This window comes from Falco biarmicus, chromosome 7 (assembly GCF_023638135.1).
Source record: "Falco biarmicus isolate bFalBia1 chromosome 7, bFalBia1.pri, whole genome shotgun sequence".
Lineage (NCBI taxonomy): Eukaryota > Metazoa > Chordata > Aves > Falconiformes > Falconidae > Falco > Falco biarmicus.
The window spans coordinates 72,460,162-72,474,895 of record NC_079294.1 but is presented as its reverse complement, the minus strand read 5'-3'; the positions used below and the strand labels follow the sequence as shown (position 1 = coordinate 72,474,895).

The 14,734-nt window shown below is 44.1% G+C and overlaps 1 protein-coding gene across 6 annotated transcripts in view; it reads left to right on the top strand.

Annotated features, from left to right (window-relative positions):
* Positions 1–13,386, top strand: part of ARIH1 (ariadne RBR E3 ubiquitin protein ligase 1) — a 61,340-nt gene extending 47,954 nt beyond the window's left edge. For 2 of the 6 annotated variants that reach the window (XM_056347179.1, XM_056347176.1), the window contains 6 exons: positions 1,104–1,289; positions 6,851–6,981; positions 7,081–7,138; positions 8,433–8,693; positions 9,576–9,688; positions 12,617–13,386. In XM_056347179.1, coding sequence (XP_056203154.1) covers positions 1,104–1,289; positions 6,851–6,981; positions 7,081–7,138; positions 8,433–8,693; positions 9,576–9,688; positions 12,617–12,701 — 834 coding nt within the window. In that variant the 3' untranslated portion in view covers positions 12,702–13,386. Of the gene's footprint in view, positions 1–1,103; positions 1,290–6,850; positions 6,982–7,080; positions 7,139–8,432; positions 8,694–9,575; positions 9,689–12,616 lie in introns of those variants that run through there. The other 4 variants (XM_056347181.1, XM_056347180.1, XM_056347178.1 and 1 more) reach the window with 3 other exon arrangements.
* The last annotated feature ends 1,348 nt before the right edge of the window (positions 13,387–14,734 follow it).

The following is a 14,734-nucleotide window of genomic DNA, read 5'->3' as shown; positions in this document are numbered from 1 at the left end:
CTCTTACTGGATTCTGTGTCCCTTAAAAAGGCTGAAATAGTGTACATCTGTGTCATGTAGACCAAACATGAATAATGTGTCATTAACGCTGGCTACTGGCAATAGGAAGCTACTTATCTCCCTGTCTGAAAAAGAGACAACAGTTTCTGCAGCTTGCTTGCCAAAAGACTTTAGCATAGAATTATTGTCAAGATGGTCTTCCTTTTTGTTTTTTAACCAGGATCTAGACTGTCAGATAGGAGACATGCTAGTGGTTGGACTAGTTTATAAAGCATAGCTTAAACTGTCAGAAACAGTATTGAATGGCCAAAGTAAGAAGATTCTTGTGTGTGTCTAGACACCCATCCAGAGGACAGTGAAGAGGGGAAATGAGTATGGCCAAGCTGTGCTGGCACCAGCCCAGCTTATCTGTTAGTCTTGTGTCAGCAGCAGAAGAGCTGTTGTCCTTAACATCACTGTCTGAGCTACTTCCTCTGGTACCATACAAGACACTTCTACAGCAAGAAAGTACTTTGGAGCCCAGGCTGTCCCGCAGCAACAGGACAAAAAATAACATCAGAGTAATCACAGCAGACATCTGAGCAAGCCAACTGTCCTGGAGTCTTATGGTATCCATATCAATTGAATTAACTGAAGAACAATATCACAATTCTTCTCTCTCCGAACTGATGCTGGATTCAATTGAGGGGAAAGTTGGCAGGAAACATAACCCACCCCTCATAATGATCTCTGCCTTCTTGTGGGCAGCAAGATGTGGAAGGCAGTAATCTCACAGTGCCGTAATCATGAAGCATGAGCATGCTGGCTGCTGGAACATGTGCAGCCAGAGCTTTGCAGCTTCCGGAGAACCGGATCAGCCCAGAGCCGTGGGGCTGCCAGCCACCACCTCTTCTTTCCTGAATTGCCTGCTCTGGCCCTTGGCCACAGGCACAGAGAAACCCAAGTGCCCGTCTGACTGACACAGTCCTGTTGTTGTTCAGAGAGGAACCAAGTAAAATCCTTTCCTGCCGTAGCATGAGGCTGTAGCGATACGCTGGGATAGGAATGGCACAGGTTGGAGTGCACATATGTCTGTCCTTACTCTGTCTCTGTACTATTTCTAGCAGGAAAACAGGGCAGTCGTGTTTGGCGAGGGATGTCTTGTGCCTTCACAGCTGTTTGCTTCAGTGACTGCAAGTCAGAGCCCAAATTCTGTGTTGAATTTCTTCATTTTGAAGAACCTAGAAGGGAATCGGATCAGGTACCATCAGATGCAAAAATCCCCTTTTTCAGTGGGAAAAACTCTGCAGGTAATTCAGTTGCTACTGTGGTCTCCATTGCCGTTTCTAGCTTTTGAAAAGTGCTTTCTTGAGCCCTCCAAGCATGATGCTGAGTTGCAGTTGTGTCCCATGTGGTCTCCATTCAGGGAGGAAAACTTCCCAACTTGCCAAGATGAAGCTATAAGAGAAAAATACCAGTCCTCCTGAAATACGGGCTTGAAATCTGGGCAGTTCTTTGCAACAGGAATGAGATAAGTTTCTTCCAGCTTGCCCTGGGAGACAGAATAGGAAAAGAAAATTAGGCAATTGCTGTACGAGAGAATAGAAAAGTGAAACAGAGCTGAATTGGTTTCTGTTCGCAAACTGATGTGATGCTTTTTTTTTTAATGAATTATGTAGAATGGTCTGAATGAAAAATGAGAAGACTTGAGTAGTGAATTCTGTGGTTGCTATATAACTTCTTAATTTATTTTACATTCATTCATTTGCAGTTAGATCTGCATTAAATTCTTCTGCTTATACAAAAGATACAGCCGTTGCAGATGACTGCTGGAGTAGATGGCCTCTTGCTTAAAATAAGCTACTTTTCATGTATGAGTTCAGCTTAACTAAATTAATTTAGATTTGAGATAAGCCAATACAAGTTCTTTATCAAGCCTTTAATTCTCAGCCATCTGGCAGAAAAGGGTTGAGTAGTCCAAGGTTTTGTACGTTTCTTTTTCAGCTTGTTGTACAAACTTGCTTCTCAAGTAGTTCCTTTCTTGAACTAAGGCAGGTTTCAGGTATCTGGTTTGTGTGGCTTTGGTTGTAAAAAACCCACATAGATCCATTGCTTCTATTAAGTGGACATTCAAAGGAGTAAGAAATACAGAAAACTTGGATTTCTGCAATTATTTTAGGCTCTTAAGGTGTATCAAGACTGTTTGAAAGAAGCCTAAAAGGAGGATGGGAAACCTCTTTCAGACCTGAGTTTCAGTGATGTTAATCTTTCTGCATCTTGGGATGCTAACGGAAGAACAACAAAGATGCTAATAGTGCAGGTCTTCACCCAAGGCACTGTTTAGGGGTTTTTTTTGGCTGGTTTTTTTTTTGTTGTTTTGTTTGTTTCATTTTGGTGTGTTTTGGGGTGGGTTTTTTTTTTTTAAGTTAAACTGGTGTTAATGAAAGTTGTTCATCTGATACTAAAAATGCCCCTTCCTTACTGCTTTTAGCTTCTGGTGTGTTACCATCTTATTATCTTTTGGGCTAGACAGGGCTTGAATGTCTGATGTATAAAGCCAGTAGATTTTCTTCCTCCTAAAAAGCCATTGTCATTCTTCTCCTCTTAAGTGAGATAAAATGGCACAAAACCAGTTCTGCTCCTTTTCAGGTCACTTTTTAACGTCTGAACATTTGCTCCCTTTGTACGTTCTGGAAGTCCTACATTTGTTCTAATGTGTGGAAATTCTGGCAGCCCGCTAGATCCTCCCCGGGTACTAGCATCAAACTTTGCTCTTTCTTTTCTCACTAGCGCAGTTTCGTGCCAGAGTTGTGAACAGCATCTTTCCTAAGATGTCAGAGTGCCATCTTTTCCTCTCAGATGAACAAGTGTTTAAAATATCCTGCTTTACTCAATAACTATAGGTGTTGTCATGGTGCATTATTTTGTGCTAACCATGGTTAAGTTCAGCATTTTTTGACTTTGTTGAAATGCATTAAAAAATCCCCGTGGTGTTTGAGGATTCTTTTTTTTTTTTTAATCACATGGGTTGTAGGTGAGGACCTCACTGTGAATGTAGTTGGGAGGCTGTTGTACACCAGTTGCCTCCAGGAATTCTGGAGAGTACTAATCTTTCACCCACCCTGAAATATGAAATATGTTTCCATTTAGCTTCCCATTCATATAACAGCAGCAGAGGTTTATGGTGTTCTATGTACATGCAACCTTTTAGGACAAAATAGGGATTGTTCTCCTTTGCCAGGTTGCCTAGGCTTTTGTTTTGAAGTACAGCATTTAAGCACAACACCAAATTGTTCAGAGTGGAACAGTGTTAACGAGGTCACTTCTGCATTGTGGCATGACAGATAACGTGCAGAATAATCTACTGGTTTAGTAATTTGATTTGCTGGCTATTATGTTGTTGCATAGCTGTAATTCTCAATAAGATCTTCCCTGTCCTCTTTAATCTATAAATCTCACCCACTCATTGCGTTGGTGGCTTGAGTAGTTGCTGCTTTTTTTCTTTCTGCTGGTATTCAGCATTTCTTTAGTATGTTCTTACGACTTTTCCTTAATTTTTAATAATATTCACCTTCTACACTAATATGTAACTTCATGGATCTGTGCAGCTTACTATATAATCTGTCTTTTGTGCTTTGCTTTTATAGGTATATAAGGCTTGAAAAGGATGGCATTCCCTGTAATAAAAGGGTTGTAATTAGGGCCTTTTTGTTCCAGTTTGCATCACAGGGCCAGAAGCCCTAAGTATTGTGTGGTATTGAGACACTTAAGAGCTTGGTCTCCTCCTCAAAGACAGGAGAGCAGAATTTCAGTGCTTCTAATTGAGCCTGGTTGCAGATGAGGATGGCCCCACATCCTTGTGGTGTGGACATGCTCCACTGTGCCTCTCCAGCTTGACAGGTCATCTGGAAACTGTTTCTCTCTTTCAGTTGTGGGATTTTCTTAAGCAGGAGTGATTGCTGCAGCTGTTTGGATTAGCAGTGTCTTCCACTGTGGCATGCAGGTGTCAGCGTCTCCACAGATGAGATGTTTGGAAGAAATTGCACAGCTCTGTGACCACCATCTTCTCTTGAAAAAACATTCATTGCTGTGTGCCCCAGGGTCAGCGTTTGAGTGACAGGGAGCTGTGTCATGATGTGACAGGGGTGCAGTGCCACTCTTTGTACATATTAGCAAAGTGCACCCTGGCTGATGGGCAAATAGATCTGGGATCTTCACAGTTGTGAAGGATATTGATGGGGTAAACCTGAATTTGGGTCCTGATGTGTTGGTGCAGGATTGCAATAGGATGGAGGGCTGCCTGGAAAAGGAAAATAGATACTGTGCTGGGTATGGTGCTGAAAGGAGAGATGTGGGTTTTTCTTTTTTTTTTTTTACTCTGAAGTTCATAGAACTGCATTGATTGACTAATTGGGAAAAAGCTTACCTGGCTGAGTATCCATCCTATGGACAGCCCAAGAGGACATCTTGATGCTGTTTCCCCGCAGAGGGACAGCAAGGGAGCTACCGTGCTTCATTTACTCTGTCTGTAGGACAAACACAGGTGATGTGGAGGAAAGGAGATGTGAAAAAATCTCCTTAGGGGCTTGCTTGCTGGTTGAGCCCATCTGAGTAATAACCAGCCCCCAAAAACTTGAACCAAAACAAAAAAAGCAGCCAGCTAGCCTGCAGTGTACTAACAGAGCACAAGGATGGGATGAGAGGTGTGACTGGAAAGACACACTCATCTAACTACTGGAGTAGTTCCCCAAATCGGGGGAGTCTTTCTATTTACATGACAAACCTGGTCTTCTGGCTAGAAACAGAGCTTTGTCCTTTTACTCAGGCGAAGCCCTGGTTGTGACCTGTTGATGGGATAGGAATGCTGTCCCTCTTGGCTGAACAGGAGGTCAGTGCTCTCCAAACAAGTGCTGTAATAGCTTCTCCTTTCAAAGGAATGGCTCAGGAAAACCTTGCTGGTTGTGTGGGATGTTGCCTGTTTCTGCCCAGTCCTTAACCCTTCCCCTTCAGGATCAGGCAGTAGGACCAAAGCAGCACTTCCAAGAGGAAGAAATAATGGCAGCACTCAAGTGGGGTGCCCTGCCATTGCTCGGGAGATCAGAATCATGAAATGATTTAGGTTGGAAAGGAATGTCATCTTGTTTGGCGCCCCGGCTCAAAGCAAGGATAACCACAAAGTAAGGGCAAGCTGCTGTAATAAGCCTTATTTTTCATCAGTGCTCAGGTCTGCAAAGTTGCAATCACCAGGAAGCAAAACTAGCTGAAAGTACTCTCTTATATTGGCCAAGAGAAGTTGCAGTCCCTTATGATTTCCCCCTTGCCTCTCTTCCTTTGTAACCTGCTTTACTTTACTGCAGACCTCCCTCCCTGCAGTGGGAAGGGCCATGTCTGACATCTGGAGACCACACTGGTCCTTTGCACCTCCTGAGCTATCTTCAGAGTACTTCTTGGTGTACAAATTCTCTTGTCTCTTACAATACAAATAGGCAAACTCGTGTGAAAGTGGAGTAGTAGTTGGGGCACTTGGAGTGGGCGTACAAGAATGTGTTGGATTGTGTCCTATATAAAAGTAGCAGTTATAGACTGATTGAACATGTTGGGTTCTTCCTTTATTGAGAATTTATCTGAATGCCAGAGTAGGAAGTGGTGGTTCTGGTTAGCCAACAGTAAAGAGGTGCTCGTAACTGGGGAGGGGTTTTTATCTGCTCCTGACGCAAAAGCTGCAGTGAATTTTATGTGAGTGTGGATTACTTGTTTGGATATCTTTGTTACTGCCTTGTAGATAAATCTGGCTTCTGCAAAATGTTCGTAAATGCTGCTGTGGTTGTGTAATAAGCTGGACCAAGGAACTCATCCCAGCTAAAATGTGTTTGGGTTTATTTTGGGGGTTTTGTTCCTCTGTACTTGCTGGTTGATTTTAACCTGCTGTGTTCCTTGGCCGAGCTCTTGTGCAGCCGCCTTGTGTCCTGGCACAAGAGAAGTGCCACAGGGACAGGAGCAAGTGGCAGAAGAGAGTTGGGCTGGCTTCCTTTGCTTGTAGAGGCAGCTTAGTATATTCTTGCAGCCTCGGCTTTGTGTACTCATTGTCATACAACAGAAATAAATCTTTTATACTCTACATGAGTTGAATATCGTTTTAGGAAGATGTCATATGCTGCTGATGTATGAGAATGATATTAGTGTTATAAAAAACCAGCCTATTCCCCAAAGATTTCCCTGTGCAGTGCTGCTCTGATATCCTTGTATTTGTCAAAGGCCTCACACCTGAAAGGGAAGCCCCATGTGGGCTTTTGTGAGGTGTCACATGAAGGGGAAAAAAGGGATCTGATGGGAAATGTGGAAATGCCCCAGGAGGAGAAGTGTCTTTTTAGTTGACAGAAACTTCTTTGAAGCACGCTAGATTCTTGCTGCATGTTTTCAGATACTTTTTGGATGACATTTTACAATTGCAGGTGTCTTGGTTTGATAACAGCATGATATCAGCTTACTGTTAGGCTTTTTCAGTTTGAGTGCTGCAGTGGACCAAACACTTGATGGTGGGGAAAGCCAGATGCCTTCCCCATGGATGTTACAGACCATCACTACTGCTGTGATTTTGGAGGAGGTCATGAAATTACCTAGCCAGTGTACCACTATAATAGCAGCATAGATAAAAATGTGTTACTCCTTAGGGTTTTTTGCTGTCTAGCTGCTTGGAGTTCGGGAATATTTTAAGGCCTGACTCCAAAATGGATCTCGATGATCAAAGGGAAGTAGTAAATCATGCATTTCACTTGACGTGCTACCTCTTACTGCCATGGGAGCCCTTCTGACTTCATAAGACTGGATTCTGTTCTTTCACTGCTAACGGTGCTCTCTGTCCTGTGAACAGGAATGCCCAAAATGCCATGTCACCATTGAGAAGGACGGGGGCTGCAACCACATGGTCTGTCGGAACCAGAACTGCAAAGCAGAGTTCTGCTGGGTGTGTCTGGGCCCTTGGGAGCCACACGGATCTGCCTGGTGAGTTCAGGAGCGTGCCTTCCTGGAAGATGAGGAAGCTGTGATGCAAACGGTATTGATTTGGACTGAAATCTGTGGAATCTTGTGTCCCTGTTACAGGTACAACTGTAATCGCTACAATGAGGATGATGCAAAGGCAGCAAGGGATGCACAGGAGGTGAGTCCATAACCTTTGGTGATAAGTGAGATCACCAGCCCTGTGGCATGCTTTCTGTAAACCTATAAACTGGCTCTGAAGAATTTCCTGGATTTGGGCATGAATCCAAAAGACAGTGAAGTTCCCCTGCAACTCTGGACTCTTGCTTCCTGCTAGGGAAGAAAAAAACTCACCTGTTCAAAGCCACCTTAACCCAATTTAAAGAACATGTTAACTCAGTTATCTGTCACGCTGCCTTGCCTGTTTTATAGCAGCTCTTAACATGGAGTCATCATAGTGCCATGGGTCTGAGATGACAGTCCTCACATCCTTCATAAAATGCTCTTTACTGCAAAGCTCTTAATGTGAATCCTGAGGTGTTTAAACACAGCAGATGTTTTGAATATAAATAGACTGCTGTCATTCCAATAACTACATTCAGAGGCTTGACATAGAAGAAATAGTGGGTGAAGTTGCAGCTACATTAAACTGTTCAGTGAATATGGATAGAGCCAAACCCCTTTTTAGTGGGGAGGGATTGCATGTTGTGTGCCACAGCTTACAGAAATCCATTTTCTGCATCTCTGTCAAAGTACTGTTATAGCCAAGAACCAAAGTATTTCCTGCAGCCCCTCCTCCTGCAGATAAGGATGACTTTGGCTGATAGTGTACATCCACAACGTAGAAGTTAGCCATGCTCATGCTGTTGTCTTTTTTTTTCCCTAGCTGATCTGTCAGTGAGAAGTAAATAAGATTGATGGCTATGCATTGAGTATCTTGGTTCTCTTGTACTACTTAGCACATGGCGTCTTTGCTCTGCTCTATAATCAATATGGCCTAGGCAACCTAAGGGTGCCCTCTTAATACAAGCACAATAATTGTTTAATTGGAATTCCTTATTAGCCAAAATAATAGAAAAGAAAATCTGCTTCTCACTGTCTGTTATGACACTGGAAGCATTTAAGTCTTGTAGCTTGAACTGTGAGGCTGAAATTCAAAACTGATTAGGCTTTAGCAATGTGATTCTATTTACTTTCAGGGCTGGGAGTGAGGATGTCACAGCAGTGCTAGGAAGTCCCCCGCATGAGGGTGAGCTGCTATGGGTCTGGCTTCATCTCCACACTATGTCAGGGTTAATAGTGCCACACAAAGCAGCACCATCTAAGTCTGGCCAGTGTGAGGGGAAAGGAAACGCCTTTGGAAAGGAAGCTTGTTCTCAGGGTTAGGAAGAGCCTTGTGAGGGGTTTACTTCTCTTGCAGCCATTACTTTGTTTTAACTATTTGTTTTCTTTTTCCCTAATGGGAATTAACACAGAGATCCAGAGCAGCCCTGCAGAGGTACCTGTTCTACTGCAACCGCTATATGAACCACATGCAGAGCCTGCGCTTTGAGCACAAGCTGTATGCTCAGGTGAAGCAGAAAATGGAGGAGATGCAGCAGCACAACATGTCATGGATCGAGGTGCAGTTCCTGAAGAAAGCAGTCGACGTCCTCTGCCAGTGTCGTGCCACACTCATGTACACTTACGTCTTTGCCTTCTACCTCAAAAAGAATAATCAGTCCATTATCTTTGAGGTAGGAGAAAAAAACATGGTTGTCAGGAGTTCAGGTTATAAAGCTAAGCGAAATAGAGATTTAATGCTTGGAGAAACTCTTGTCCCCAGCTTTACCAAAGTGAGTCTGGCTTAATATTCTGTTGGACAAAAGTCAGTGGCCCTGCTGGGCATCATATAGCATCGTCTGCTCGAGGAGAAAGTAGAGTACAAGATGCTGCCACCTGAAACAAGAGAGTGAGGTTCTGTCCTGAACTGGCAAAGAAGGCCTTAAAGCTTAAATCTGGCATTTTGACTTTCCCTGGTGTTGGCTTTTTCCAAGGGCACTACCATTACAGTTGCCCTTTCACGGTCTAAAGGTGGAGGCCTAATCTGCTTCAGAAGTGAAGCTGTATTGACTCTTTATAGTTTAGAATAGTCCTTTGTTGGTCTTTGTGCAGAACCTAAGCAGGATGCTTCTGCACTGTGTGCTCAGCAAGGGGTGCACAGAATGACTGAGCAATAGCAAAAGCTGTGCTCCGATGCTGCTGTGTGTGTACCGGGGTCAACACAGACTTTGCCAATGCTGATAAAAATAAATAGAGAAGGGACAGAACAGGAGATTAATGGCCTTGTACTGCACTATACCATTAGGAAGGAAAAGGGTTTTTTTAGGTTTGCCAGGATGTTGCAGATCAAGGAAGACAGAAGACTTGTTGGTAGATATGCAAATTCTCTCCTGATCAAATGAAGAAATTTCAGCTTTTTCAGTCTCGATGCTCAGAGCAGGTTACTAGAGTGTTATACAGTGCATGTATAATCCTGCTTTTTATTTCAGGACTGATTTCAGTTGGATTGAGTTAAAAAATCTCTTTCTTTCCTCCCCCCCACCCCCAAAATACTCTTTTTCTTTTTGTCTTTGCAGAATAACCAAGCAGACTTAGAGAATGCCACAGAGGTGCTTTCTGGGTACCTTGAGCGAGATATATCCCAAGATTCGCTGCAAGACATAAAGCAGAAAGTACAGGACAAGTACAGGTTTGTTTTTTAATAATTCTCTATCTCACAGCTGCCTGAGTACCTGTATTGCTATCCTGTGACAGGTGGTGGCATGTGTACTTGCCAAGGTATGGTTTTTCACCAGTCATGTCCCTGGGAAGCTGTTTGCTGTTGGCCTTCTGCTATGCATTATGATCATCAGTTGGTCCCTGGGCATCTGAGAACAGAGCAGCAGTGTCCCACAGCAGCTCCTGAAATCACCAGTGGTGAAGCCCTTGTGCGGATGCTGGCTGTGTGGTTTTGTGCCTCTGCCGGGCCCAGCCCTTGGGGAAGGTGACAGCCTGCAGGGAGAGGCTCCCAGCTGTGCCTTGCATCTGTTCTGCTGAGCAGTAGCTAGAAGATTCAGTCCCATAATGGAAAAATCTTGTGACTAAAAGCAATGGCTTTTCATACACCTGCTGTTCAGCAGAGAAGGAGCATGTGGGAATGGCCAGGCCCGAGATGGGACCTGCATAGTGAGGGCCAGGGAACAAGGAGTAACTTTGTTGTTCCAAGCTGACACCGTTGGCCTAGGATGCATTGCTGTAAAAGAGCAATTGGGTGTTTTTATTTTTCTGTTGGGCCCTTTTGTGCAAAAAGTGGGTGTAGAAAGGCTGTCTTTAAAGAAGAGGGAGAGAGCAACCTGCCCAGCTAGAGAGGAGAGCAGAAGAACCAGGGTCCAGGTGACACAAATGCTAATGGTTTTCACAGTCCCAGGGGAATCACTTCTGCACAGTGGAAAAATACAAAGCTGTAGATGCAGATGAGTCACAGGATTATGGCTTGCATTTTTGAGGCATTTTGCCAAAGTCACTGAATTTGTTATGCCTAGCTTAGGGGAAAAGAAAAAAAGCCAAAGTAGGGTGAGCTGTATTGACTAAGGGACTTTGGGGAGTGGAGTTAGCTGTTCTGGGGGGCCTGTGGCCCATTCTGCTGGTCTGGTAGCATGGCTGGAGCTGGACAAGACTTAACCAGACCTTTGCTTTTGAGGCATTTTGTAACTTGCCAACTTACTTAATGGTAGCCTTGAAGGGTATCTTGGGTCAAGCTGCTTGTTCACTTAAGTCCTTTGAAACTGGATGCTCTTCTAGGGATGGTAACAGCTATCCAGAAGAAATTAAAACCTAATATAGCCTGAATTGCCTGAGAACATAGTATCCCAAACCTGCCTTCATGTTTCTGGGAAGAAAGTATGCATCTGTCAAGCCCGTGCAGGTCCCTAATTAACTAGTTCAGTCATGTCTTAATTATGTCCTGCACGGTGCTCTTTGTGTGCTGGTGTTACAGTGTACTGATGCAAGACCAGGACCAAAGATGTTACTGAGGTGGGTTTAAAGAGCTCTGGGAAATTGCATGAACTGACTTCCTAGCTAATTTGGTTTCAGGTGTTTCAATCTCTTAGCTTGCAAAGACATTTCTGGAAAACAGGATTAAACCCCCACCACCAGCAGCAAAATAACTGAAGTTGGGAAAGCAGAAGCTATGCATGTTTGCTTTCACGTGCTTCAGAAAATCAATGGGACTTTGTGTATGATGATTTCTGTTGCAACAGCTGATAGCAATGAGAAGAGCCAGAAGAGTTTTATTCAGATAAGTCTGTTGGTCTGATGCTGCTACCATTCAGTATCTTACAAGGGCTGCAGGTTAAGATGAGGAATTTCTGCCTACCTGTTAGCATGTGTTGCAATCAAGGATAGCTTTCTGCTAGGGGCACCTGCTGGGAGACTCCTCCTGTGCACCTCGCTTTAGTGAGCAGAGAGATACTCAGCCACTACTGAACAAGCCGGGTTCCCAGCTGCTGGAGCCCCTCGGATGCTCTCCTGACTGGTGCGTGTGCCCAGAAACTGTACCACACAATTCCCAGCAGGAACTGGTAACTTGGTGGTTGGCTCCTGGGTGCCAGTTTCTCACATTACAGCACATCACTTGGGGCTGAGCACTGCCGAACCATGGACACAGCTGTGCCTGGGGCTGTGGGAGCTGCTACTAAGATTTTTTTTTTTTTTTTTTTTTTTTTTGTCCCCTGCATGCCTAAAGATGATGTAGACTTCAGCATCACCACTGGAAGGGCTTTAGTGCAGAATGCCTGCTGCTTGCTTATAATTTGCTCTGGGAACCTGAATACTTGAAGTGCTTCTCTGCTTTTTATCTTTTTATTTGGCTGATGCACCCAAAATGAACATGGCATCTTTTGATATGTTCTTATGATAGCACTTTTCCTCAGTATCATTGATCCTGGTAGGACTGTACCTAACCCTGGGATCAGTTAGATTTGCAGCTTTGTCTGTTTAAGTGAGCATAGGTAGGAAGATCCTGCCAGGCTTAGTGCCCCTCTGAGACTCAGGAGTCACGGTGAGGTAAAACTTGCACTCCAAGCCGGACCAGTAACCCTTTTTGTAGCCAGCTTGACTGCTTCCATCTCCACTGGGATTCTGGAGGGGAATAGAAGTGGGTCAGTGCTCCTTCCAGAGGTTCTGCCCAGCCAGCTCCTGGCTTTTTGTTGTCCTGATATGACTCATAGGCACCAGCCCTTGTTTGAGGAGAGCTTTGTCCCATTTTGGGTGTCACTGCTAACCTATGCTCTGGCTTCTGCATGTTGTGGCCACTGCTGCTTCCTTGTTCAGTATTTCCTAGCTGTAGGGGCTTTGGGGATACTTTTGCATGGGAAACTTAAATTTGCATGGTGTTTGGGTTTTTTGGGTTTTTGGGGGGTTTTTTTGGGTTTTTTTTCAGCCACAGACCTGGTGCTGAGTGACTGGAGTAGTTGAAGTCTTAATTAGCGCTGTTAATGGGCTACAAATACTAAGTCCCTTCTCAGGGGATCTCTTCTTTTGGAAGTGGGGCTTAATGTAGGTTTGCATTACACAATGCTGGGAGTGGGCCATGGTGTCTAACCTGCCTTCTCTGTGCCATTCCTCTTCGCTGCAGATACTGCGAGAGTCGACGAAGGGTTTTGTTGCAGCATGTGCATGAAGGCTACGAGAAGGACCTGTGGGAGTACATTGAGGACTGAGACTGGCCCCGCATAAAACGAACTCTGAAACCTTTACCATCTAGAGTGCTCATGCGATTCAAATAAAACACACACAAGGCGCTACGCCTGTTACACCGCTGGTCTGTAGTACCGGGATTCTGTTTTGTTAACAGAAAATTTAAGTAAATTATATTGTAATAAAAAAAGGTAGATAAACCATTGTACAACAGTATTCTAGGCGGCCAATAAGAGTGTGACAGACGCACTAAAAAAAAAAAAAACCCTCCAACTTTAACTTGTAACGTAGCTTCATTCTCCAAGCCGACTCCTTTTTCTTTTCTATCTTTATTTTCCTGTGTGTAGTACAGATGGAATTTAAACCAGTTTCTTGACACTGCTTTTCATGTCCAAACCAGCCATTTTGATGTACTTTGGTAAGGGGGGGATGGCTCTCCTGCCCCCCTTTTCCTCTCTGCCACCCAAGTACACAGATGAATGTTGATTGGCTCATTGTAAAGATTATTCTTGGGGAGGGGAGGAGGGGGGTTACACAGCAAGGAAAAAAAAACACCTTTGTATATGACTTTTAAAACAAAAAGAGGACAACACAGTATTTTTCAAAGTTGTATATAGCGCATATGCATGGACAAAGAGCAAGCGTGGCACGTGTTTGCATAATGTTTAATTACAAAAAATATTTATTCTTTAAAAATCTTCAAGATTATGTCTATTTGCTGTGCATTTTCTTTCAGTTTGATTATCTTGTTTTGTTTTGTTTTTCCCTGGGATGGGGTGGGGGAAGCGTGTGCTGGTGTAGTGAACATGGTGGGTTTTTTTCTTTGGTGTTTTGTTTTTTTTGGTTTTTTTTTTTTTTTTGGAAGGCTTTTACCAGAGAATTTGGGTTTCTCCTCTTCCTGCAGTTCCTTTATGTCCACAGCCTCCATGGTTTTGTGTGTGTATCCATTGCTGGCAACGGACCCGTCCCCTTGTGCGCAGCTCATGACGCTCGGTAACCCTGTGTGCATTGTGTTGGTGACTGATGCACACTGTGATTCAGGATGCTTTGCTTTTTTTTTTTTTTTTGGTGTGTTGGGTTTTTTTGTTTTGTTTTTTTTTTCCTACCCCAGACTGATAGCTGCCGAAATCCAACTCTGCTGTTCCCATCCATGCACGCAGGACACGTGCTCTGAACCCAGAGGAGGTGTGTGTGTATTTAGAGTTTTACTTCTAGTTCTGAGGCAGGAACAGGAGGGGTATTTTGCACCACTTCTCAGACCTGTGGAAAGATTACGGCTGTGGATCTCCTCTCTTCTCTCCCCTGCTCTCCTTCATCTGTCAAATGGACCGTTCCTTGCTGTTTAAGTTTCACTTACATTATAATGAGTCATAACATTGAAAAGGAAAGATGATGGAATTGTCTTTGTGTTTGTTTTGGGCTCAATTACTGGGCATACTGTCCTGGCAAATATTTAACACTCCATCTAGTGCAGTAGAAGCTGAAATCAACAGGGTATTTTTCAGTTAAAAGGGGAAAGAACTAATAAGTTAGCTACTGAGTCCATTTTTATGATTTCTGTAACAAGCTATGTTAAAGTAAACAATTGGTGGTGGTTTTATTAAATTTACTCCTGTATAGGAATTCCTTCTGTGGTATTTTTTGCCAGGCTAGTGTCCTCAAACCTTTCTTCTGATCTGCCAGCTTCGAGGGGGGAATAAATTTGCTGACCGGTGAATTAAGAGGCAGATTGTAGGCAGGTCTGTAATACAAAATGCCATTTCCAGTTGGCAGTCGGGTCACTTGAGCTCCCTCACTGATGTGGCACTTCCACCGACATAGCCTGGTCTCTCTCTACCTGCTTTCCCCTCCGGTTCTACCCGCGGTGCCCTGTTTGCCGCCGGCAATCACACGGGAGCCTGTGGGCACTGTGCCGGGGCGGGATGGAGGCGAGCAGCGCTGCCTCTTGCCGGTCTCTGTCTGCGGGCAGCGGCTACTTGCCCTTCCTCCTGGGCTCACAGAAGTTCCCTATCCGTGTATTTAAGCGCTGGTGGAAGCCGTGGGTCCGTGTGGGGCG